This window comes from Cetorhinus maximus, chromosome 5 (assembly GCF_964194155.1).
Source record: "Cetorhinus maximus chromosome 5, sCetMax3.hap1.1, whole genome shotgun sequence".
Lineage (NCBI taxonomy): Eukaryota > Metazoa > Chordata > Chondrichthyes > Lamniformes > Cetorhinidae > Cetorhinus > Cetorhinus maximus.
The window spans coordinates 58,541,468-58,568,580 of record NC_135883.1 but is presented as its reverse complement, the minus strand read 5'-3'; the positions used below and the strand labels follow the sequence as shown (position 1 = coordinate 58,568,580).

The window sequence follows — 27,113 nt, the reverse complement described above, 5'->3', positions numbered from 1 at the left end:
GGCTATGGTCAGTGAGGCCCACTCTGGCTCAACAATGTATCTTAACTTGCAGAAGGCTATGTCTTACTGCACTAGTGTGAATCTTTAATTTGTTCTCTGGATACAAATTAATGCTGGCAGGCCTACGTTACTCATCCCTGACTGACCCGAGAAGATAGGGATGAGCATTTTTATTAAACCACTGCTGCTGTTGTGCTAATGCTGCTCCCACAATGGTGTTAGATAGCAGGTTCCAGAGGTTTCTCACCTAACATCATGAAGGAATGACTATACGGCCCATAATTCTACAGGGTTTCTCCAGTTACCTGATCTGGCATTGGCAGGAGATTAGAGGAAACCCCCGAGGAACACCAGCCATTTCCACAATTTCTCTGAGGGTGTAGGGGGGTTCCACTGATTTTCCTCCAAAGATAAAGCAGATAATTGTGACAATCATCTTTGAAATCCAGGGTTGCTATGTCCCATTCAGAGGGTGCGTTACTTGCTGATGGTGTTCCTGCAATTCGGTTTCTCTTGTCCTTCTCAGTGGTGGAGATCGCATGGGGGAGTGAGGTGCTGTCTATGTAATGTTGGCACATTGCAACATTGCCTCCTATGGCTTGCACATAATAGAGCCAGAGTACACAATGGAATGGCTGGGCATGGAGCCTAGTGGCACAGGGCACTGATCAATCAGTCTTGTATTCTATTAGGGCTTTTTGGGTGGGGTTGTAGCTGCATCTATCCAGGCAAGTAATGAGCATTCTATCACACTCCTGACAAGCCTTGTAGATGGTTGAGAGCCTTTGAAAGGCCAGGAGGTGAACCACTCATCACCAGGCATCCAGTGTATGACCTGCTCTTGTAGCCATGCAGTTGGTCTGGCTGCTTTCCGTTAAGCTTGTGGTGTGTGGTGACTTCAAGATGTAGATGGAGGTGGACTCAGCAATGACGGTGCTGTTAATGGTCAGAACATAGGAACAGGAGTAGGCCATTCAACCCTTTGATCCTGTTCTGTCATTATATTCAATCACAACTGATCAAATTAATTACATTTCGATCAATATCCTTACCTAATAAAGACAATTCCAGTCTTGAAAAATTTCAATTGATCCAGCACCCACAGCATTTTGAGGGGGGGGAAATTGTACATTTGCTTTCTGATTTCATCCTTAAATAAGCCCAGCTCTAATTTTCCACCAGCAGAAATAGCTCTTATGTATATCCTTTTAATGCCTAAATTAAATCATCTCACAACCTGTCATAATTTAATCCTGTAAACCACATTTGGGGGAAGTGAGGTGGAGTTTTGCTTGTTGGAGGTGGTTACTGCAAGGGCTTATGTGATGAAAATATTATCTTCCACAAGTCAGCCAATGCCTGAACATTGTTCAAGTACTGCTGTTAGCTGGCCTAAGCTCCTTCATTAGAAGCTTTGCAAATATGTCTGATTGCTGTAGAATCATCATCAAACAGTCTCACTCACGTCTTTATGACTGAATGTAAATCATTGATGGCTGGGCTGAGCACCAGTCATCCTGTGTTCATTTGAGTGAAACAGTTGGCTGATGAACAGTTCTGTGTTCTAAGCCCCCAGGAGCTCGGTTGAGTTCACAAAGAATCTTTATGGTGAATAGCTGGAAGAGACATTTGTGCCTTTAGTCTGCACGGACTTCAAGCTGATTCCCATGTGAAACTGAAGGTGCATTAAGCCATTTCATCATCCAGTCCCTATTGGCTGGGAAACCTTTTTTACAAATTTGCTTCCATGTGCAGGTGCTGTTATTCCATTGCTGGTGATAATCATACATCAAACAAGAAGTGCTAAACCACTACATCAGACATTGAATCAAGAGTGGAATTGTTAATGGCATCTCATAATCCAGCCAGTTTTAAAACATATGACTTTAGGTGTGGGAGTTATGAGACATGTGATGAAATCAGTGTGAGACAGGAATACAAGTATGCATCAGAGATTGCCATAAGAGGCCATTTTATTGGTGCAAAGCATGACAAACGAAGCACAGCAACTTAATTAGACATGGTAGATATTAGTCATGTGACATGGTTACAGTAGGAGTGAATTCTAGCCAAGGGTTGATATTAATTTGCTATATTAAAGCCCCCTGGAAGTAACAAAGTGACAATTAATTCAGACAGGCGTGAGATTCTAGCTGCTGTATATTCCTCATTTTGAATCAGGACCATTACATCAGAAGAGCCTCTAAATAAATATAATTTTACTGTTGCAACTAGTTAAAGAGATGCGTTCTGCAAAACCTTCACCAATTTATTTTGACGCTGTCGCACTTACAACGATGAACTTCATTCCTCTGTAAACATCCAGGACCTTTTGTGTCTCTTAGCAAAAAAAAACTGAAGAGGAGATTCTGTGCTTCAGTGGTCCCGCCCCATTCCAGGTGAGAAAGTAATTAATATTAACGTAAAATCATGGGCTGGGGATGCGAATTTTCCTGACACATATCATCAGCGTTTGCTAGGAGCACCTAAGCAGATTGATCTCCCCTTAAATCGCTTTGGGGTTAAAACTTATCATCTAATGAATAAATGTTGTACGTTGCACTGAGGAACGGACTAAGATTGATTCCCCCCCCCTCCAACCGCCAAATCAAAATTCTATTTACTACATAAAGCTTCGACCTGTAATTTAATTGTTCACTGCAGTTCAAGCTGAGTTTACAGTAAGTTGCTATTTTGAATTATCTTTGCATTACTTTCTTCAGCCAACCTTTGAACCATTAGGTGGCTGTGCTGGTTTAGAAGCTTCTACATGTGGGGAAGTCTTTGGTTGCACTGGGGGTGGCTAAACTCCCATTTTTACCACTGGTATCTCCTCGCCATGTTTATAGACACTTACAGTGACATCAATTGTCTCGCCGCCATATTTGTTCCTGACGTTAATGCTGTATTTTCCTGAATCCTCTGTGGTAACGCCTTTAATGGTCAAGCAAGCATATTTTCCCCGCTCAAGAGTTGCAATGTGGTGATCATTCAACTCGAGATCTTTGTCATTCTTGAGCCAGGTCACCTCAGGAGTCGGATCCCCGAACACAGTGGAAGTGAGGCTCAGTGTCTGAAACACAAAGCAAAAAGTAAGTTAACGCTTAATTGCAAAAGCGTAGAAGTTTGTATGGTCACACCATTGGAGGGGAGGCCGAGGCCTTGTTTTCCGTCCCTCTACCAACCCCATCTCATAGCACGAAAGAGGCGAGAGTGAGTCAAAAATAAACTTACTGTCGACATCCCATCCAAGCCTCACCTGCTTCAATTTAAGCAGCCAACATTCCCGCTGGGAGCACACAGGGGCATCAATATTGCATGCAGATCGGGGTCCTTTCATATTGGTGGTTACAGCATCATTTTGGTTGGCATTAATGTGGCACCCAGTATACATGGCTGGCAAAAGTGGGAAATGACCAGGGCATGGCTCAGTTAAAGGGATTGCTGGAAGATGGTCTAGCAATTTTATGAATAGTTTTGCAAGGTAAATCCCTTCAGCATCACCTGAAGCTCCTATTGGACAATCTTCAAAGTCCTCAGTCCTTTTATTATTGCCCTCTGTCATCCCCCTCCCCTCCATCCCATGCCCCAATCTGTCCAGCCCTCATCTTTCAGGTGCTGCTGTGGCAATCCTGCCAGAATTCCTACTCTCCCAAAGTAGGGAGTCACCTAACAGCACAGGGAAAGCATAGGCAGTTCACCAATTCAGTGTAAAGGAAACTAAATCACCAAGCCTCTTTCCAAAAATAATCAAGCGAATGTTAATAATGCTTCAATCACCGCTTATCTGAAGCATGCTGAAGGTGAAAACATGGGTCATTGTGCTTTCTCCACTTTGACATACATACAGTACATTTGAATGCCCTTGTTACTTCAAATATAAAGTTATACATAAAGTAAGCAGCGAGACTTGGGAAAGGGATGGCACTATCGTCGGCAGCAGTCCCTCAAAATTGAGGATGACATCTGTCAGGCTTGGTGAGACTTCAGATGACTGAGGAGGCCAATTCTGGATCGACATGTTCTTCCGCAATGGGGGCACGTTGTTGCGCAGGGGAGTGGAAATTGCAGCCCCCCCATTGGCTTCCTTCTCCTTCCTCTGGTGCTGTTGTTCTGCCTCGCTGTCAAATTGCTGAACCTCGAAATTGCTTGCACTTTGATGGACCAGGTGGTGCCTTGCCGAGTGATTGGCAGCATTCCCCTCCCAGTCAGTGGTGTTAATGCCTCCATGTTTTAGGGCGACCTTGAGTGTATCCTTATACCTTTTCCTTTGGCTGCCCTTTGAGCATTGGCTAACGGAGAGCTGTGAGGAGAGAACCTACTGAGGGAGGCAGTTTTCGGGCAATGGCCTGTCTTTTGGAGTTGGTTCCGCAGAAGCAGGGCTTCAATGCTGGTAGATGCAGCTTCATGGAGGACTCTCACGTTAGTCTGGTGGTCCTCCCGTTTGATCTCCAGGATTCGACACAAGCACCGCTGATGGAAGCTCTCAAGGATATTCATGTGGCGTCGGTAGACAGTCCATGTTTCGCTGCAGTAGGGAGGAAGGTGGTCAACACAACCAGCCTTTTGCAGAACACCTGCGGTCTGTCCGCAAGAAAGACCCAAACCTCCCTGTCGCTTGCCATTTTAACACTCCACCCTGTTCTCTTGCCCACATGTCTGTCCTTGGCTTGCTGCATTGTTCCAGTGAAGCCCAACGCAAACTGGAGGAACAGCACCTCATCTTCCGATTAGGCACTTTACAGCCTTCTGGGCTGAATATTGAATTCAACAACTTTAGATCTTAAACTCCCCCATCCCCACCCCGTTTCTTCCCCCTCCTTTTTTTTCAATAATTTATATAGATTCTTCTTTTCCCACCTATTTCCATTATTTTTAAATCTACAACTAATACTTTGTTAGTCTTTCCACCCCACCCCCACTAGAGCTGTACCTTGAGTGTCCTGCCATCCATTCTTAATTAGCACTTTTCTTAGATAATATCACCACCTTCAACACCTCTTTGATCCTTTTGTCTGTGACATCTTTTGATTATCTGCTCCTATCACTGCTTGCTTATCCCCACAACCACCCCACCCTCAACTTCTCTCTCCCCCCGCCCCCCACCTTAGACCAGCTTATATTTCACCTCTCTCCTAACTATACTTCAGTTCTGGCGAAGGGTCATGAGGACTCGAAACGTCAACTGTTTTCTTCTCCACCGATGCTGCCAGACCTGCTGAGTTTTTCCAGGTAATTCTGTTTTTGTGTTATAAACCAGAACCTTTGTTGACTTGCAAAGATCCCTGTTGTCAAAGACACATTGAAGAAGGCAGCGCTGGCACAGTTGACTCGAAGTTGGACTTCCTCATCAATGGTAGTCCCTTGGGAGAGATGGCTGCCGAGATAAATGAAGTGCTGCACATATTCCAGAGCCACCTCATCTATGAGAATGGCGTGGGGGATGCTCAACTGGCCTGGGGAAGGTTGGTGAAGGACCTTCATCTTGGTGATGTTTAAGGACAGGCCGAGCCTCTTATAACAAAGGTGTTGAAGAGGTCAATGTCCTTTGCATGTCCTGTACAGAGTGAGCCATCATGCAGCAGTCATCCGCAAACTGAAGATCATGGATGTCCACGGTGTGAGCTTTGTTTTTGCCCAGATGCAACCAAGGTTGAAGAGCTTCCCATCCAGACGATACCAAATGCTGATACCAGGTGGTAGGTCATCTCGGATGAGGTGGTGATGACGGTCGGGTAAATGGTGAACAAGGTGGAGGTGATCACACAACCTTGTTTGACCCTGGTCCAGATGTGAAAGGTATCAGTTTCAGATCCTCCACTCTGGACGGTGGAGGCCATGTTGTCATTCAGGAGTCTCAGGATGGTGACAAACTTCAATGGGCAACCGAAGCGTTGGAGGACGATCCATGGAGTTTAACGATTTAAAGAATAAAACACTTTGGTCAGGTCGATGAAGGCGAGGAACAACTCTAGGTTTTGCTCCTGACATTTTTCCTGGATCTGTCCAGCCACAAAGACCATGTCCGCAGTACCTCGGGATGGTTGGAAGCCACACTGGGTTTCCAGGAGGATCTCTTCAGCGACCAGACGAAAGCGGTTCAGGAGGATGTAGGCCAGGATCTTAGCCGCAATGGACAGGAGGGAAATCCCCCTGGAGTTTTCACATTCAGATTTGTCCCCCTTCTTGGGATCCTGGGGGATGTCCTCTTCTTCCCAGAGGCGGAGGATGAACTGGAGTCGTGGTGACATAAGCTGTTAGCTGCCAGCATGGTAGACCTCTGTGGGTATACCATCTGGTCTACAGCTTTGTTGGTTTTCATCTGTTGGATGACCCGCTTAAGCTCATCGATGGTTGGTGGATTGCCGAGTGTATCCTCCACAGGGTTTTGTGGGATGGCTTGGTGGGCCTCCTCCGATACGGTGGAGTCCCAATTGAGGAGCACTTTGAAGCGCTCCTGCCGATACTGACAGATGGCTTTGTCCTTGAGGAACCAGGAGCTGTCCTGTGATGGGGGAAGGTTTTGTCCAGTAAACTGGGCTCCATAAGTCGTCTTGGTAGCCTGGAAGAAGTTGCGCATGTCATTCTGGCTGACATAGCGCATGGGCTTTCTCCACCCACCAGTTGTTCTTCATGTCTTGAATGCGTCGCTGAACCTCAGCCTTCAGTTGGTGGTACAGTGCCGTCATTTGCCAGGTATGTGGCGGACTTTGCCAGGCGATAAAAGCTGCTCGCTTCCGCTCGAGGAGATCGCGGTGTCATTGGCGTTTAACCAGTCCTGGCTCAGTCGTGGTGCAAACCTGATAGTCTGTGCGCAGGTGTCTAGGACAGTGGATTTGAGTTGCTCGCAGTATGTCTGGATGGAAATGCCGTCCGTGGTGGGCACTTGCTCCAGTGCACTGTGCAACTGGGCCTGGAACTCTTCCCACAGTCCCAGGTCCTTCAATGCTGCAACATTCAGCTTTCTCCAGGGAGCATTTTGGATCTTCTGGTGTCTTGGCACCAGGCGGATGTTCATCACCGAGCGCACAAGTTGATTGTCCGTCCAGCAATATTCAGAAGCCTTCATGGCCTTCGTGACAAGCACATCCCTCAGGTCCCTGCATCAGGCAATGATGTAGTCCAGGAGGTGCCAATGCCCCGACCTCAAGTGCCTCACCGTGGTCTTGAACTGGTTCTTCTGGCAGAAGACCATGTTCCTCACGATCAGACCATATTGGCCTTCCCCAAGCCATTCTTGCCTATAGTTCCACTCCATATTTCATGGTCACGTCCCATTTGGACATTAAAGTCACCCAGGAGGATGACCTTGTCATTTCTGGGGATGGAAACAAGGCCGCCATCAAGATCAGAGTAGAACCTTTCCTTGACTTCATGGTCGGAATCTAAAGTCTAAAATAAATCTAAATATGCGCTGATGACAGTGGCACATTGGTTATGACTGAAATGCAGGCAGAGGGTCCTCAGCCTCTCATTGACTCCCAGTTGAGTTTGGAAAGCGCGGCAGCTATCCTGTCCCTCATGATGAAACCGGCTCTGTGGATGTGGGGGTCACGGTCTGACTTCCCTTTCCAGAAGGTGTACCCTCCACTGGCCTCCCTCAGCTGCCCCTCCCCAGTGAGCTGGGTTTTGCTAAGAGCAGCGATGTCGATGTTGTGCCTCGCTAGCTCCCAAGCCACGATGGCAGTTCGTCTTTCCAGGCAATTAATCACTCTTTGGGTCATCAACAAGTATTCTTACATTCCAGGTTCTGAAGTTTGGTTTTTTCTTGCTTCGACCGCAGAGATGGTGATCCCGCTGGGTGCGGTTTCCCAGCCAGGAGAAATGGGATAGCCTATTTTTGGGACACCTCTTCTAGCCCCCTCCCAGTTCGGGGTGAGCAGAGGGTATCCTGAAGAGGGCTGCTCAGTCACAGGCGCAGCTGACAAAAGGCACCCCTGTCCCGACAGACGTGCCCAACAACCGTCACACATCCACCGCCTGTGTATGGAATCTTGGCTGGGGGCCTCCAGGTATCACAGCCCTGCCCCTGTCGCCAATCCTCCGTTGCCACAGGGCTTTTTACCTGACGGAGTCCTGCGTGTGGCATAGTTTATGGTGTGGGCTCTGTGCACAACCGGGTTCCACACGGAGGCCGGATTCAGTGGCATGGTGGACCATGGTGGCTGGGGTCACTTCCCCATTGCAGCCTTCTTCCGCCTTTGCAGCCATTGGGGCTACAGGCCTCCTCCGCCTGCTCTTGCGTTGAGGACTTCTTGGATCATTCTGTCTGGAACCTCCTACTCAACCTACTGCCACGGGACACCCTACCAGGAGCGTGAGCTCCGGACGGCATCGCTCTCGGGTTCATCGGGACACGCCAAGCCTCTCCGCCACGGCAAGGTGAAAATCCTTGGGTTAGGATGGCATTCTGGCATGTTCCAAATTTGTTTTTGAGAATGACAAATACTGTTCCATACCTCCCATGACATTGCTCACAGTAAATCCGATGTTACAATTTGTTATTCTGCTAAAGTGACACTGTTTAAAGTGATCCAATCCTTCAGAGGCCATAAAGCCTGTTTGATATAAGTAAATACAATCTGATCAGATTTTAATTGTTGTTTGGTGTGGCAATGTTGCAGAATGCAATATGCTTATCATTTTAGTTGCTGGGTTTAATTTTTGTTTAATATCCTCATATCGATCTAAGAGGAATACCACTGTATACTGCCCTATAGCCTGGAAAACATCAGCTCACCACTACTTTCTGCATTCTACCCCTCAGCTAATTTTGTATCCATGCTGCCACTGTCCCCTCAATCCCATTGGTTAGCAGTAGAAGTTTGACATTTGAAATCTGCTGGCTGTTTAAGGATGCAGCTCAGAAGCAACCATAGTTTAAAGGTTGTTTGGTATCTGAAGAAAGTGTGACATCAGCAGTGCGCAGAAGCATTTTTAACAACAACTTGCATTTAAGTACCGCCTTTAACATAGTAAAACATGCTTCATAGGAGTGTTAGCTGATAAATTTTGACTCAGCCAAAAAAGATGTCAGGTCAGGTGAGCAGAGGCTTGGCAAAAAGAGAGGTTTTAAGGAGCATCGTCAAGATGGAGAGAGATGGTAAGGTGGAAAGGTTTAGGGAGGGAATTCCAGGCTTTGGCACCCAGACAGCTGAATGCTTGGCCACCAGTGCTGGAGTGAAGGAAAGAGCCCAGAATGGAAGGAATGCAAAGTTCTTGGAGAGGTTTAAGAGGAGGACTGAAGCCATGGTGGCATGAAGTGTAAAGTAGCATTTTCAACAACTCTGAGTGAAAATAATACATAATGCTGAAGCAGTGAAAACTGATTCAGATCATGAATTGATCTTACCTTGCCTTCCATGATAGTTACCACATCCGGCAATCCTCCTAGTACTTTGCCACGATCTATAATGGGAAAATCAATGCAAACTTAAGTCAAATAAAGCACAACTTTTTTTGGATTATTTAATGAAGAGCTTGGCACCAATTTGAAATAATGTTTATAATAAATAGGAAAATCAGACTCTGTACTTACTCTTCTCTGCAAAAGCTGCAGCTCTGAAAATGAGAATTAAAAGATTTAATACAACTGCATTGTTTAAACTCAAGGACATTATAACATTTATGCCATCGTACTTGCAGCTGACAAAGACAAAGGTTAGTGGACGGACTGCACAGAGAAATTGTGTTGTATGCAATAATTCCATTTGAAAGCATTCTGAAATTGAACAAATCTGAAATTGAAATTTATGTGCACCAGACGGAAACTTACTTCAGCCTCTGGAATTCAGTGTATGCCTCAGCGTAAACTGCAGATTAAATCAGAAGGAGGTTTCAAATTAATGTACAATAGTGTCTCTACAAACTCATATCAAAGCTTACACTGGTACACATCTAATAGACATTTAGGTACACTTCTTAACTTTACAAACAATTAAATCACTTGAAGCAAATTGCCCTAGATTACGCTGATGTATGACATGGATCAAGTTACTGTGAAATTTAACCAAACTGGACAAGTTATTGCAAGAGCTTTGTTTCCATTTGCTTCTCATACAACTATGAATTCCATGTTATGGTACAGTCCCCCTCTCCACAAAAAAACTAACCTCTGACTCCTCCATCCTTGCAAGTTATCATGCCATCTCCACCTTCCCTTTCCTCTCCCAAGTCCCAGATCATGTTGTCACCTCTTAAATCTGTGCCCATCTTTCCACAAACTCCATTTCTGAACCCTTCCACTCCACCCTTGCCACACTACACAAAACCTGCTTTTATCAAAGTCACATATGACACCCTGTGTTACTAGGAAATGGTAATCTATCCTTTTTGAGCGGACTTGCAGCCTTTGACATGGTTGACCATACCATCCTCCTCCAATGCATATTCCATCCAGCTGGGAGTGGCTGCAGTCACCTTGTTCCATTTTTATCTATCCAGACATAGTCAAAATGTCTCGTCTCTTCTCTTCCCGCTCCTGTAGTTACCTCTGGTTTTCCCCAAGGATTTATCCTTGACCCCATCCTATTCCTCATCTGCATGCTGCCCCTTGGCAATATCCAAAATCACAGCATCGGTTTCTGCATGTGTGCTGACGACACCCAGCTCTACCCCATCAATACCTCCCTTGACCCCTCCACTGTCTCTAAACTGTCACACTGCCTGTCCAATATCCAGTACGGATGAGCAGAAATTTCCTCCAACTAAATACTGGAAAGACCAAACCATTGTCATCATCCCCCACTCCCCCGGCTCCACAAACTCTGTTCCCTAGCCACTGACTCTTCTTAACAACTGTCCGAGGCTGTAACAAACTTTAGTTTTACATTTGACTCCGAGATGAGCTGTGACCCCCTATCCGTGCCACCACTAAGGCACCTATTTCCACCCCAATAACATTGACCAACTCTGCCTCTGTTTCAGCTCATGTGCTACTGAAACACTCATCCATGCCATTGTTATCTCTATGTACTTTCCTCCTATTTTACACCCTCTGTCAAAATGTGGCCATCCAAAACTCTGCTGCTCATGACCTTGCTCACACCAAGTCCCATTCACCCACTGCCCCTGTGCTGTCTGGACCTACACTGGCTCTTGGTTAAGGGACGCCGTGACTTTAAAATTCTCATCCTGTTTTCAAATCCCTCCATAGCCTCATCTTTCCCTATTTCTGTAATCTGCTCCAGTCCTCTGGCATATCTGTACTCCTCCATTTCAGCAAAGTGTAACTTATTCAAGCGTTTGTCAATCATGGATTGCTTACAGATTGCACTCTCAACGGTACACCCTCTGGAGAAACAGAGCAGTGACGGCAGCTTCTGAATTTTCTCGTTATTCTGCAAACTCCCGAAGTTGCTGACAATTTCAGTAATGACAGCAAATGCTTACAGTTTTGCTGTCCTTGTCAACAAGCCTCCAACTCTGAAGATCCTGATGGTTATGATACCGTGACCGGCAATGCCCTCCAGCACTGATCCCGATATCTCATTTACATGAATGCAAGGGGGTCCTACCTGCTCTATGTAGTTGGAAAATCAGGCACTTGCCTGCCACAGGGGTGGGGACACCTGGATCCACCTTTCCCAAAGACCGTGAACAACTTGCTTCTTATGCAAGAGAGCTAATCCAATACATGTTATAAAAAGGCTATTGCCTAAATTTTGTGCTTGTTGGGCATTTTTGATCAGTGGGCCTAGAAGGAGCTGCGATTTCAGCAGGCTGGCCAATTAACTGGCAGCCAGTGTGAAATGTGCACCAAGAGAGGCTCAGCGCTGCTGGGGAGTGGCAGGAAGAGGGCAGGCGCTGTGAGATGTGATGTTGTGGATGGGTGTTTCCAACGAGCTCCTTGAAGGCTTACGTCTGCTGTAGAGCTCCAGTACTGTTCAAGCAACTGACAGCAGAACTCATAATACCTCAACCCTCAAGCGTCTCCATTTACTTTATTTCATCTCGGACATTTTATTCCGCCCTGGATTGAGAATAAAGCGAAAACGTGAAGGCCACCTGTCCAATTGGCCCATCTGCCAACCATAGAAGTACACCGGCCAAGTAAAATCTCTAATAATTGCCTCCTTAATGGGCTTAAATGCCTGCTTAATTGTTGGCGGGCACGCTTCTGACTCCCATGCGCATCCACCGACCATAATGTTGCATACCCATCAACTGTAATGTTGTGTGCCCAATGTCTTCTCGCACTATTTCATGCGATTTCGGGTTGGGCGTGCGCCTGCTCATTCAACGTTTAAAATCTGGCCTATTTCTTCAAGAGTTCAGGCCACTGCCCTTGCTTGCTGATGTGGTGGTGTGAGAATACCCTGCAAAGATAGCTCTGCCCCCAGCTCTGCCGTTGGACCGTACTCTCACATCATTTGTCTTGTAAAGAATGGGAGTGGCAAAGGTTCTACCCCTTTCAAGGTCAACAGAATATCCTATAAATGGTAGCAACCCAGCACAACTGGGTACCTGCTGTTTTCAAGAGGTTTCTGCCAGAGTTACAGCAGAAGTCTCAAGGAAACTGGAAGCCTCTGTCACCAGCTTCCTGGCCACTCAATCCAACCCTGACAGCTGGAATGCCATGGATACATTCTTGCCATTAGTCTGCAAGCGACAGAAGTATTAACAATGGAATTCTTAAGACTTCAGATACAGAGACAGTAAAGTTCTACCCTGGACTGGGGTCCTACTGGGTTCTATTAAGGTGAGAGTGACTGCCCTTGATATCAAGGCACCATTTGACCATGTGTGGCATCAAGGAGCCCTCGCAAAACTGGAGTCAATGAGAACCGGGGGGAAACTCTCGGCTGGTTGGAGTCATATCTAGCAAAAAGGAAGATGGTTGTGGTTGTTGGAGGTCAGTCATCTCAGCTCCAGGACATCACTGCAGGAGCTCCTCAGGGTAGTGTCCTAGGCCCAACCATCCTCAGCTGCTTCACAAATGACCTTCCTCCCATCATAAGGTCAGAAGTAGGGACGTTCGCTGATGATTGCACAATGTTCAGCATGATTCGCGACTCCTCAGAAACTGAAGCAGTCCATGTCCAAATGCAGCAATTTCTGGACAATATCCAGGCTTGGGCAGACAAGTGGCAAGTAACATTCGCACCATACAAGTGTCAGGCAATGGCCACCTCCAACAAGAGAGAATCCAACCATTACCCCTTGATGTTCAATGGCATTACCATCACTGAATCCTCCACTATCAACATCCTGGGGGTTACCATTGACCAGAAACTGAACTGGACTAGCCATAGAAATACTATGGTTACAAGAGCAGGTCAGAGGCTAGGAATTGTGCAATGAATAACTCACCTCCTGATTCCCCAAAGACTGTCCACTATCTACAAGGCACAAGTCAGGAGTGTGATGGAGTACTCCCCAATTGCCTGGATAAGTGCAGCTCCAACAACACTCAAGAAGCTTGACACCATTCAGGACAAAGCAGTCCGCTTGATTAGCAACCACACCCAAAAACATTCACTTCCTCCGCCACCGACACACAGTAGCAGCAGTGCGTACCATCTACAAGATGCACTGCAGGAATTCACCAAGGCTCCTTCGGCAGCACCTTCCAAACCCATGACCACGGCCATCTAGAAGGACAAGGGTAGCAAATAGATGGGAACACCACCACCTGGAAGTTCCCCTCCAAGTCACTCACCATCCTGACTTGGAGGTATATTGCCGTTCCTTCTCTGTCACTGGGTCAGAATCCTGGAACTCCCTTCCTAACAGCACTACCTACACCACATGGACTGCAGCAGTTCAAGAAGGCAGCTCACCACCACCTTCTCAAGGGCAACCGGGGATGGGCAATAAGTGCTGGCTACAGCTACACAAGCATCAGGCAATGGCCATCTGAAACAAGAGAGAATCCAACCATTGCCCCTTGATGTTCAATGGCATTACTGATTAAGATAATTGTTAACGCTGCCTGTCCAACCTTAAGGTTGGCGAGCAGGCGAAAAGGCCAAGCGGCCTTCACATTTTTTAGGAAGCCTCATCCACAAGCAGGAGGAGGTTTCCTAAAGCTTTTATTAATTAAATAATACATTTTTCATAAATATAAAACCATGTCACATGAGGGGACATGTTTAAATAAATTTTTAAACCTTTTATTCGCTATTTACAATAGCGATTCAATCTCCCTGAGGCAGTTCTTGCATGCATGCAAGAGTATGCTGGCCCCGACTCTCTCTCCTCCCCCCCCGCCCACATAGATAGCACTGAGCGCTATGGCTCACATCTTACGCTGGGCTGGCCTTAATTGGCCCGCCTGTGTAAAATAGTGGCGCGGGGATGATTGCTGGCGGCGATCGGCTCTGCAACCACCCCCACCCACTCCTGCCAAGCTCGCCCGCCACCTGAAAAATTCAGGCCTACATCCCTAAGAAAACAATCCATCACATTTATGCCATCAAGTCTTTTCTGGCACATGATTGAATGTGACTTGACCAGTGGGTTGGTATTAGCTGTGCCATGAAATGCTGCATGTGAGTCTACCCTCCAACATATTAATTCTTAACTCTCAAGCCAGGCAAGGTCAGAAGCTTTTCCTCAGGGAGGAAAGGGCAATGAGAGAGCAAGTCACCTTGTACAACTCTCATGCCTCTGCCAGCAACCTAATCAATGAAAGATCAGCATAAGTCACCTCAGCTAGATTGAGGATGGATTATGTGATGAGGTCTACGGCTTGGAGGGGAATAAAATCGAATAACCCGAATGAAGAAATAGGCCAAGTGATGTGAAGCACATTCAATTCCAAACTGCTCTGAACTGCGACAAAAATAAATCCAAACTGAAGGTTCCACTTTTTAAATGCTATGCATTACTGCTGATAACCCAAGTGTTCAGAATGTTCATTCTCTTGAAAAATCCTCTAGAAAGGATATAACCAGCCTAAATGAAACTGTTGCTTTGAGTTTGGAATGGAAAAGTTTAGGTATATGTCAGTAAATTTTTTCCAAGGCAGTTAATATCTCACTGATAAAAAATATAAATAGTAATGAATCGTGGTTAATTCATACCATAATTATATTACAAATGTGTAAATGACCTTTAATTAAGAAGAATCCATGCATTTGATATTAATTTTTAACATTTGTCTGACTTTAGCATCACATTTTGAAGGAGTAACTTACCCTCTCCAGAAAGGTCAAGATGCCGTTTGTAAGAGGTTTTGCCATCAAATATCTCCATTGTGTATTTGCCCTTGTCTTGGTCAGCTGGCTCACAGATCTGCAGCCAAACCTGGTTGTTGCTTGCTCCAATTCTCATCTTTTCAGATGATGCAATCTTTGACTCTCTAAACCCAAACAGAGCACAATATTTCTAAAGTATTCACACAATGCAAACAGATGACAGGCCATGGCAAGCCTACGTATGTAGACAAAAATTGACGTCATGCACTTAACTATTCATTCAACTACCCTGTCCAAACAAAGTAATCAACGTACTTATTAAAAAAACAAGTTTAATTTTTAGTATTAATTTTATTGATTTATGTATTATTGTGGAGTTCCACACCTCTGACAATCTATGGTGATCAGTGTAGAAAACTGGTGCAATTGGATCAACACACTGAGTGCACTGGAGTTCTAGAAATCTCTGTGCCAGTTAACCGCCAACTCTGCAAAAATCAATACAATGGACCGTGCAATTTGCTCTGAATTCTTGTTTTCCTGCTAAGCAGCTCCTGTGAATTGGAAAGGGAGCAGGAAAAGAAACCAGGTCGATTGTATGGGTGACCAGACCATTTAAAAGACTGTGGCCAGAAGTTTCCTTGGAGCTCTTTGTAAATGGGTGTTTCGGCTGCAATTCTGGCAGAGTTAAAGCTTCTCTGGTCTCTCCGTGGTGGTATTCTAGTATATCACCTATGCACCCTCTCCAAGTCCTTGACATCTTTCCTATAATGCGGTACCCAGAACTGGACACACTACTCCAGTTGAGGCCTAACCAATGACTTATAAAGGCTTATACTCATGCCTCTGTTTTAAAGTCAAGCCTACTGTGTGCTTTTTTTAAACAGCCTTCTCAATTTGTAATGCCACCTTCAAAGACTTGTACATTGCCAAATCTGTCTTTTTTTTTGCAGCCCATTTAAAATTGTATACCAGGTATACAAATAGTCGTTTGGTAGTACAGAACATGAAGTACATAAACATGAAGACAAATGCAGATGCGATTTAATTCAGAGAAGTATGAAGTGATGCATTTTAGCAGAAAGAATGAGGGGAGGCAAATGTAAATTAATGGCACAATTTTAATATTGCTGAAAAAAGACACATGTTGAAGCTTTTCCTCTTGCACTCATCAGGACATTCACAAGAATACCAAATGTAAAGGGAACAACAATTTATACTTTATGAGACGAGAGTGCTGCTTGGTTGGCAAGTGGATTCTGATTGGTAGAGGTGTTGCCATGCAGCATACACCAGTTGACTGATGACTGACAATTAATTGCCAAGCTTTGTTTAAATTCAAACTAGGCAGGTTGACTGATTGGTCAAGCCATTGCCCTGGGGGATGAACCAGAGAATGGCTGTCACTTATTCTGTTAAGTATAAATTGTTGTTCCCTTTACATTTGGTATTCTTGCAAATGTCCTGATGAGCGCAAGACGAAAAGCTTCAACGTCTTCTTTCAGTAATTGTACCATTAATTTACATTGCCTCCCTTCATTCGTTCTACCAAAATGCATCACTTCATACACCTCTAAATTAAACTGCATCTGCATGTCTTCATATTTCACTAGTCTATGATCTCTTGAAGTCTATTAATACCCTTCTCACTGTTTGCTACATTCCAGAGTTTCATGTCATCTGTACACTTTGAAATGCATCCTTGTATACCCAAGTCCAGGTCATTAATATGTATCAAAAAGAGCAGTGGTCCTAATATGGACTGAATGGGGACCACCACTTGCCTCCAGTCTGAAAAATAACTATTCACCTGCATTCTGTCTCTTAATCAATTTCATATCCATGCTGTCCCTTTAATCCCATGAGCTCAATTGTTAAAGTACTTCTGAATCTTGTATGAACTGAAGGTGTTTTATCCTAATTCCATTTTTTCCCGTCATATATAATGGATGATTGCTTTATTTTCAAAGCCATAGTTTTATGCCTGAAGTTTCTTTAAGAAAATGGGTCCAGTAAGTTAAATATAAAAGTAAATATTGTGGAAATAAAAAGGTATTTCTCCAAATTAAAGGACACCTTGCACCTTTGTCCCAATATAGTCCAAGGAGTGGGGTGTGTGTCAGAGGTAGTCCCTTCTGCAGGAGTCAGCTGCATCCTACTTCACAGCTGGATGGATAACTGCACCTAGTCCTCGACACTCACAGCTCTCATCTGTCGCTCCATGCACAAAATCCACACTTCGGTAAATGCGTCAGTTCAAAAGCCAAACCAGGTGAGGGTAACAATGTGGGCTGGTATTCATATTTGAGGGAGAATGCCTATTTCCAACCACAAGTGCACAAGAAAATGTTGCCTGATGGATGCAGCAGAGGAAATGGTGTTCCCCTACTGCAGGTACTGAAAGCTGTGCGGACAACTATGGAGTTCATCAGCACGGCCGCAGAAGATGCTGCAGTTCATCCACTGCAGTCGATCACATCTCCAGCTGTCTTGGCTGGTCAAGCCACCAGAAACAGATGTGTAAAACCGGGCAAGTGGAGCTGGCCAAGTGCAATCAACTCCACAATAATCAACTCACACCCAGTTGTTTCTTGTGTGCACACCTTATCGACTCCTTCACACACATCCTATTGTTTCCTGAAATGCACTCCTTTAGTATTCACCCAAACACCATAGTACTGTGGGCGAAACAAAAAGAAGAAACAGGAACTTTACTTCGCTTCTTCGAACGTGCAAACCCTACTCGATAATGACAACAACTCCCAACCCCAGCACAGAATTGTTTTGGTTGATAGGGAGCTATTGCAATACAATCGTGACATTGCTGCTTTAAGTGAAACCCAGCAAGCAGAGGAGGGCCAGCTAACAGAGTTAACAGAAGGCTACACATTCTTCCGGATAGGCAAGTTAAAGAAGGAGGGGCGAGGGGCAGGTATCGGCTTTGCTATCAAGCTTACATCACAAAAAGTTTGGACACTCTCTCTAGGGTGATAAACGATTGCATCATGATGCTACGCCTACCTCTGGTGAACAACAGGATGCAACAATCATCAGTGTTCCAACAATGACTCATCCTGAGGACATCATCAAGGACAAATTCCATGAGGACCTGGATAGAGCTATTGCAAATACTCCACAGGAGGACAAGCAAATTGTGATTTGGGACTTCAGTGCCAGGGTAGGAGCTGACCATCAGGCTTGGGATGGTGTCCTGGGGAATCAAGGTGTGGGGAAATGCAGCAACAATGACATGCTCCTCCTGAGTCTTTGCACCCTCTAGAATATGTCAGTCACCAACACCATCTTTAGACAGAAGGCAAAGTACAAAAGCACTTGGGGATGCACCCAAGATCTAAACACTGGCATCAGATTTACTATCATCACCCAGCAGAGCAACATAAAAAAATGTTACTATTACCAGGGTTATGAGAGAAGCAGAGTGCTCTGCAGACCCCAGGATGCTATTCTCCAAGATGAAATTTACTATCTTACTGAAAAGACGACAAACATGCACTCAACCCCCAAGGTAGCTAGATTTGCAGAAGCTGGCATCCACAGAATGCTGCAAACAATTCAGGCTCAGACTTGAGGAACAACTGTCCTCCAAAGGAAACCAATGTGATGATGTTGAAGTGGTATGGTCAACCTTCAAATTAACTGTTCTGGAAGCTGTCAATGATGTCAAGGGAACACAGAAAAGAAACTACTGAGATTGGTTCGCTGAAGATGATGATCAAATTAAGGAACTGCTGCAGGAAAAGACTGCAGCATGGCTGGGAAACTAAAATACATCCGCTGCTAAGAAATCACTTCAGGAGAGCAAAATGAACCTGCAACAGAAGCTGCATGGGATGCAAGACACATGGTGGGCCAACCAAGCCAGAGAGCTTCAAGCCTAAGCTGATCAGCACAACATGAGGAATTTCTATAAAGCCCTTTAAAGTATGACATGTTTGGTTAAAAATGAAATTCTTTTGAAGAGTTATAATTTTAATTACCAAATTTTAGTATAATCTATAACCTCAACGACAAGTTGGCCTTGCATATTAGGTTACACAAAAACTTTATAGAACAGAAATGGTTACAATTCTTTATTTTTAAATCAGGAAATTCATTTTGGATTTTCAAATGACTCAGCTGATCAGGTAGTTAAGTAGAGCTAAGCATAACAAGTCTGCATGGTCACAATACAGGGAGAAGCACTTACTTCCTAAACATGCCATTAATCTACTTATTCCAATGTAATTGCAGTTTCACGTACTTGTGATACCAGAAAACCTTCATATCTTCCATGTAGTACTTCAAGAAGGACTGAAGTCTGATTCCTTCTGGGGTGCATTTTATCTTCAGTTCAGAAGCAGACATCCCTGAAAGGTAACGCAGCATAAAACTAGTGCAATAGTTGGGTCAGTCAAGAAGATTCAGCATTTATTTTAGCTCATGTGAAAAGAAAAAGCATCAAAAATTTATGGTTTGCCAGGGGAACTGTCCCATTTTGAAATACTCGGGAACCTGGGATGAATTTTTTCTGTTCATTAGCACTGATTAGCTTTGTAAATAAATACTGTGATATATCGCACAGAATTCACAAAATGCAATACCTACCTCTGGTGGCAATAAAAACAAGCCCACATATGTACTTCCATTGACACATAATGGATGTACAACAGGACAGGAACTATAAATCACTATTACAGAGTGCCACAAGTCTAAGTTGGAAATACAGTCACTTACCACTGATTTTGCTCATTTCCTGGACAATTTCTTCATACACTGAAATAGAGAACACATTCCTTCTTTTTAGTTTATTATACATTTTGATAATATTGTTATATGAAATTCATTTCTTGTTTACTAAGGCAGTAACCTGTTTCATTAATGCGATAACTGTCCATTCGCAAACACTCACTTAACCATAACTTCATACATAATTGAAAAGGAATGTACAGAGCATAAAATCATAGAATCATAACCGCACAGAAGGAGGCCAATGGGATCGCCATATCTGTGCCGGCTCTCTGCAAGAGCGATCTACCCGATGCTACTCCCCTGCCATTTTCTCACAGCCCTGCAAACCTATCCATTTCAGATAATGATCCAATTCTCTTTTGAAAGCCACAATTGAATATGCCTCCACCACATTCTCAGGTGGTGCATTCCAGATCCCATCACTTGATATATAAAAAAAGTTGCTTCTTTTGACCATCCTCTTAAATCTGTGCAGTCTGGTTCTCAATCCTTCCAATGGGAACAGTTTCTCCCTATCTACTCTGTCCAGATCCCTCATGATTTTAAATACCTTTATCAAATCTCCTTGCAATCTTCTCTTCTCCAAGGAAATCAGTCCCAGCTTGCCCAATCTATCTACATAAATGAAGCTCCTCATCCCTGGAACCATTCTCATGAATCTTTTCTACACCCTAACGCCTTCAGATCTTTCCTAAAGCGTGTTGCCCAGAACTGCACTCCAGTTGAACCGGAACCAGTGTTTTAAACAGATTATCATAACTTCCTTGTTTTTGTACCCTATACCCCTATTTATAAAGCCCAGGATCCCGCATGCTTTATTAACCATTCTCTCCAGCTGCCACCTTTGTGCACATATACATTCAGGTCCCATTGCTCCTGCACCCACTTTAGAATTATACTCTTTACTTTATATTGCCTCTCTGCATTCTTCCTACCAAAATGAATCATTTCACACTTCTCTGCATTAAATTTCATCTGCCTTTTATCCACCCATTCCACCAACTTGCTTATATTCTCTTGAAGTTTAAAGCTATTCTCCTCACAATTCACAATACTTTGAAGTTTTTTGTCATCACAATACAAAGTTTGAAGATTAAAGAGGTAGTTTTCTGGGGTTGTACCACTGCCTATGAACCTGAGATGCTCACAGTGCCTATTATAGAATCATGAGCAAAACTACATTTATGATGGTTGAAATCTTAAGTAAAGGAAATATAATTATGGTTATGTAAAGAGAATATCATTTTCCAATATTACTGTGGGGTACTGTGAAGCAGGCTTGTGGGGACTGTGTGTGTGCGCGTACGTGTGCGTCTGTCAAATTTAATTAAACTGAAGACAGTCAGGCTGCAACATTTAAATCATTGAAGGGGTTAGATGTAAAAGCAGGCATTTTGAAGTGGAAATGAACAAGCTAAGAGGGGATACCAGTAAATACAAAATGAATAGGAATTTGCATTAGGAAATAAATGAGGAGTAAATTTTTGGCTATTGAATTTCAAAGAGGAAAAATGAAGTTTTACAACTGGCAAAGATAAAAAAAAAGCAAGTTATTAAATTTATTTTTCCTGAGAGTGGTGGCCATAAAGATAACATGAAAGATTTTTAGATTCTGGGAAAGGTAACTTTCAAAAGAAAGTTAAAAACAATAGGTTTAAAGGTGAAAGGGGAAAATGTATTTAAGGAAAGATTGAAAGCTGTAAGGGGTGTGTGGCCATGTGATCTTGAAGAGAGTGCTGTGTGAGCACAGTCTTGTGAATGGAGCAGCTCTTAGTCACCCCAGAGAAGTGTCTGGTTGTTCCAGAAAGCAAAGCTTTGTTACAAGGCTTGGGTTTCCATTGTCAAGTGAGAGGGAGAGAGAAGCTTGTGAAATACCTCCCTAATAGCAACATTGGGTGCTTTGTGGTAATATTACTGGATGTTTTATAAATTAAGAATCAATAAGGACTGTTGCCTGGAAAAGGCTGTTAATTTAAGAGTCTAGCCAAGTAGAAATCTTTTGGGAAATGTTATAAGACTAAATTTAACTGTGTAACTGTAAACTTGTGTATTTAAAACAAAAACAAAAATATCTGGAAAAACTCAGCAGGTCTGGCAGCATCTGCGGAGAGGAACACAGTTAATGTTTCGAGTCCGAATGACCCTTCAACAGGACTAAGTAAAAATAGAAGAGAGGTGAAACACAAGCTGGTTCAAGGGGGAGGGGGGTGGGGGGGGGGTGCGCGCGGGACAAGCAGAGCCGGACAGAGGGCAGCAACAGGTGGAGACAACCAAAAGTCGCCACAGACAAAAAGACAAAGAGGCGCCAGAGGTGGTGACACCATCCAAAGAATGAGCCAATTAAGGGTAGAAAGCAAGACAAGCAAGGCACAGATAGCCCCACTGGGGGTGGGGTGGGGTGAAGGAACCGAAAAAGGCCAAAAGGTAGAGACAAAACAATGGATGGAAACACACCCAAAAACAATGGAAATAGGTGGGAAAAGAAAAATCCATATAAATTATTGGGAAAAAAAAGGTGGGGGGGGAAACGGAAACAGGGTGGGGATGGAGGAGAGAGTTCATGATCTAAAATTGTTGAACTCAATATTCAGTCCGGAAGGCTGTAAAGTGCCTAGTCGGAAGATGAGATGAAGACACCTTCCTCTCCCTCCCAGAAACATGATAGGGTCCCCCTTGTCCTCACTTATCACCCCACCAGCCTCCGCATTCAAAGGATCATCCTCCGCCATTTCCGCCAAGTCCAGCATGATGCCACCACCAAACACATCTTCCCTTCACCCCCCTGGTGGCATTCCGCAGGGGTCGTTCTCTCCAGGACACCCTGGTCCACTCCTCCATCACCCCTTACACCTCAACCCCCTCCCACAGCACCTTCCCATGCAACCGCAGAAGGTGCAACACCTGCCCCTTTACTTCCCCTCTCCTCACCGTCCATGGGCCCAAACACTCCTTTCAAGTGAAGCAGCATTTCACTTGCACTTCCCTCAATTTAGACTACTGCATTCGTTGCTCCCAATGCGGTTTCCTCTACATTGGAGAGACCAAACACAGACTGGGTGACTGCTTTGCGGAACACCTTCAGTCTGTCCGCAAGCATGACCCAGACCTCCCTGTCACTTGCCATTTTAACACTCCACCCTGCTCTCATGCCCACATGTCCATCCTTGGCCTGCTGCATTGTTCCAGTGAAGCTCAACGCAAACTGGAGGAACAGCACCTCATCTTCCAACTAGGCACTTTACAGCCTTCCGGACTGAATATTGAGTTCAACAATTTTAGATCATGAACTCTTTCCTCCATCCCCACCCCCTTTCCGATCCCCCCCTTTTCTTCCCAATAATTTATATGGAAATTTCTTATCCCACCTATTTCCATTGTTTTTGGGTGTGTTTCCATCCATTGTTCTGTCTCTACCTTTTGGCCTTTTTTGATTCCTTCACCCCACCCCGCCCCCACTGGGGCTGTGCCTTGCTTGTCCTGCTTTCTACTCTTAATTGGTGCATTCCTTTGATGGTGTCACCACCTTTGGCGCCTTTTTGTCTGTGGCGTCTTTTGGTTGTCTTCGCCTGTCGCTGGCCCTCTGTCCGGCTCTGCTTGTCCCGCACCCCGCACCCCACCCGCCCCGCCCCCCCACCCCACCTGCCCCCTGAACCAGCTTGTGTTTCACCTCTCTTCTATTTTTACCTAGTTCTGTTGAAGGGTCATTCGGACTCAAAACGTTAACTGTGTTCCTCTCCGCAGATGCTGCCAGACCTGCTGAGTTTTTCCAGGTATTTTTGTTTTTGTTTTGGATTTCCAGCATCCGCAGTTTTTTGCTTTTATCTTGTGTATTTAAGTTTTTTGTTAATAAATGTTTTAATTTAATATTTTAAATCTCCAAAAGTGGTAGTGGAATCTTTACTTCTGACTTCAGCACACATACCTTCTCAGAATAAAAATACAAATTGAAAATCATTGTACTAGCTTGGCCAACTTTCCCTTTGGGATTTGGTCAGCCCGGCAATTACCACCTGCCATATCAGAACAACACTGTTAGAAAATGTTTAAACAGATAGAATAGATTTTCTGGTCAGTTACATCCAATTAACAGATCTAAAGTGGATGCAAACTGACTGGAGAAATGGGAGGAGGTCCAATTACTCCCCACCTCCTTCCACTCCTGCTCCAGCATGCTTTCAACATGGGGAGGGAACTCATTCACATAATGTAGATGAAGTTATCCATACAAAATTAAAGGGATTAGATCACTGACAATTAGACAGCTGTGAATAATACATTGGGCCACTAATGCCAGACCAGAAGCCCAAAATCAAAAACTCTACTTGATGAAGTCAAACAAACTGTTACGTGTGTACCTTTGCCAACCACCTCTAGTACAGTGATATCCTGCCCTTTGTCATCTTTTAGTGTCATCTTGTACTCGCCCATATCCTTTTTGGAGAACTAAAGACAAAAAGATTCTTTCATTAGAAACTGCAGGCAACTTTACATGATGTTGCAGTACCACTGAGAATTGTAGCAGGAACAACATGGTAAACAAACAAAACTCTAATCCCCACTCCACCATTCTCTATAGGAGAGAGAGAGACGTTTCTCTGCAGAGGATATAGAAAAATTGAGAAGTTATTCTTGAATTGTCATCCTTGGAACACTTTTCGTCCATGGGTAGTAGCATTTGGGAGTAGGTTATTTGACCAGTTGATGCTTGGCCTGTGAGATCAAGGCAAACACATTATGGCCAAGTCTTCCGGTATCCGGATCATCAAAACCTGCACTTAAGTTGGGAGATGCTTTTCAGGACCCTGCAGAAGTCCTAACACATGCGCATGCACTGAAATTGCTCAGGAAGTTTAAGCTTCCCATGGGCTGATTTATACTGCCTGGGACCTGCCGCAAATGTCTCCGACACTGAGCTCAGTGTCATAGACTTGGGCCAGATAGGCAGGGCTTACCTGAATACTTACTGAGGAAATGTTACACTGCTTAATAACCTGGTCAATTCAGGGATTAGCTAACATAACTAAACTGAGCACCATAACTGAGCCCCCCACCATCACGCCCTGACCCGAGCCAACAACCCCCCCCTAACCTGACTACCTACTGACTCAACATGACTATCCCCACCCAACTACCCCTGATCCAACCCAAATAACCCCCAGCTACCCTCCAACCCAGCCTGACTACTCTCCCACTTGACTAGCCCCAACCTGACCCGACTAACACCCCACTCAACTACCATCCTGCCCAAATACCTACTCATCCACTCACTAAAAGACTTGAGATCCTTTAGAGGCTTAACTGAATATGGCAGCTAATGTTGTAAAATGAGGTTGTCCTCTCTTTGACCGTCTTCTCCTACGCTCGCCTTTCTTTTGCGGGGATGGCTGTGCTGGCCCATCACAGCTACAGCTGGGATTGGACATCTACCCCCTTACCCACAACCCCCCCACCCACTCCCAAACCTGACATGGGTGAGGTCTAAAGGGGACTAACTCTGTTTGCTAACTGGTTTAATTGGTGATCATTTCTGACCAGACACGGACACCAAGAAATTAAGGTTCAGCCTAAACGCAAATTTTAATTGTTGAAAAAAAGTATTTGATGACAGATGGCAGTTTTAAGCTTCTAGTTTAATGAACAGGTCTTTCATGATCCTAAGGCTGGGGCCTGGAAGGTGGGGGTCGGGAGCTGGTGAAAACAGCAGAGAATCATGTCAGGACAGCTTTCCAACACAGTCCAAATGCCGAGCAAGTTTCCCAGCAGCAGGACCGGATACGGATCAGCTGCCCCCCAAATGGAAGCGGACAGCCAATTCAAATAATTAAAGGTGCCCAAAGGCATCTGGGGAGATGTGGGGCAGAATATTATGGGGGTCAGATGGCTTGCCCCTTAAGCACACAGCCTAGTAATTGATTTGAATAAAATAAATTAGAATGAAACCATCTTCTGCCTGGTCAATAAACCATTATTGGTGAAATTACCCATTACCTACACGACATGCCTTTTGTGTCACACTGTTTGACAATACTCTTTACCTCAGGAATACACAGCTTGCTGTCTCCAGTCTGGGGGTTAGGTGGTTCCTTGGGGACAACCACGACAAAATCTTTGTACCAACCGAACACAGTTTCCGTCCTTGTATTTGCCACCTGTAGCACACAATTGAAATAAAGCTCTTTAATAAGCAGCGGGGCTGTTGGTCAACAGAATCTCACCGATGGTAACATAACTTTAAAGATATTTTTCTATACTGGTCACTCAACCAATAAATTTCATGCAATTGTGCATTGATTTCTTGGTGTAGAGGAGGGGGGAAAGAGTTGTCAACTTGAAAAGTTGGAACATGTCCCAAAAGAAGTGCAATTTTTGGTTCTGTACCTAGTGTCTCTTTAAGCTACATTCCATTTCTTTAAATCTTTTTGAAAACGATTTTCAAGGAAAGTCAACTGCATTCTTTCATCGTATTTATTGATGCACAGATGGCAAGCAGACAGTCTATCCCAGAAACCTGTTGGTTGGTCACCACAACTAGTAAGGCTACAACAATAACTTGGATTTATATAGTACCCTTAACATAGTAGAATGTTACAAGGTGCTCCATAGGAGTGTATTCAGAATAAGTTTCACACTGAATCACAAGGAGCAATTAGCTAAGGTTGGTCAAACAGATAGATTTTAAGGAGCATCATTAAGGATGATAGAGAAGAGAGGTTTATGGAGGCAATTTCAAAGTTTACAGCTTAGGCAGCTGAAAACACAGCCAATATAATTGGATATTGGAAATTGGGGATGTTCTGGAGACCAGAATTAGAGGAATAGGCTGGAGGAAGTTACAGATTTAAGGAGCAATGAGGCCATTGAGGGATTTCTACATTAGGATGAGAATTTTACATTAAAGGCTTTGCTGGTCCAGGAGCCAGTGCAAGGGTCATAGGTGAATGGAACTTGGTGTGAGTTCGGTTACAAGCAGCAGAGTTATGGATGAGCTGAAGTTTATGGAGGATGGAAGGTGAGAGACTGAGGGACAATGTTTGTGGAATTTAAGAGAGGTGCTCCTGTCAACCTTCATCAAACTAGACTCCTGTTTAGTTCGCTTTGGTCCTTGTCAGATATAATAGCAGTCAAAGGATAAATTTAGCACTCACTGAGGTATTGAGGTAACATCTTTGCTGAGGGGGCATTGGCAATTCTGGCAAAAATTGCAGATCACAAAATACAAAATCT

At 44.4% G+C, this 27,113-nt stretch overlaps 1 protein-coding gene and 1 long non-coding RNA gene across 3 annotated transcripts in view; one reads left to right on the top strand and one right to left on the bottom strand.

Annotated features, from left to right (window-relative positions):
* Positions 1-27,113, top strand: part of LOC144680666 (uncharacterized) — a 475,346-nt gene that overhangs the window by 49,156 nt on the left and 399,077 nt on the right. The window lies entirely within an intron of this gene.
* Positions 1-27,113, bottom strand: part of myom2b (myomesin 2b) — a 175,737-nt gene that overhangs the window by 42,207 nt on the left and 106,417 nt on the right. Inside the window, exons 30-38 of one of the 2 annotated variants that reach the window (XM_078541894.1) lie at positions 25,925-26,038; positions 24,245-24,332; positions 19,875-19,913; positions 19,402-19,507; positions 15,141-15,304; positions 9,776-9,812; positions 9,539-9,561; positions 9,353-9,408; positions 2,858-3,073 (exon numbers count right to left, since the gene is read on the bottom strand). In XM_078541894.1, coding sequence (XP_078398020.1) covers positions 2,858-3,073; positions 9,353-9,408; positions 9,539-9,561; positions 9,776-9,812; positions 15,141-15,304; positions 19,402-19,507; positions 19,875-19,913; positions 24,245-24,332; positions 25,925-26,038 — 843 coding nt within the window. Of the gene's footprint in view, positions 1-1,944; positions 3,074-9,352; positions 9,409-9,538; positions 9,562-9,775; positions 9,813-15,140; positions 15,305-19,401; positions 19,508-19,874; positions 19,914-24,244; positions 24,333-25,924; positions 26,039-27,113 lie in introns of those variants that run through there. The other variant, XM_078541896.1, reaches the window with a different exon arrangement.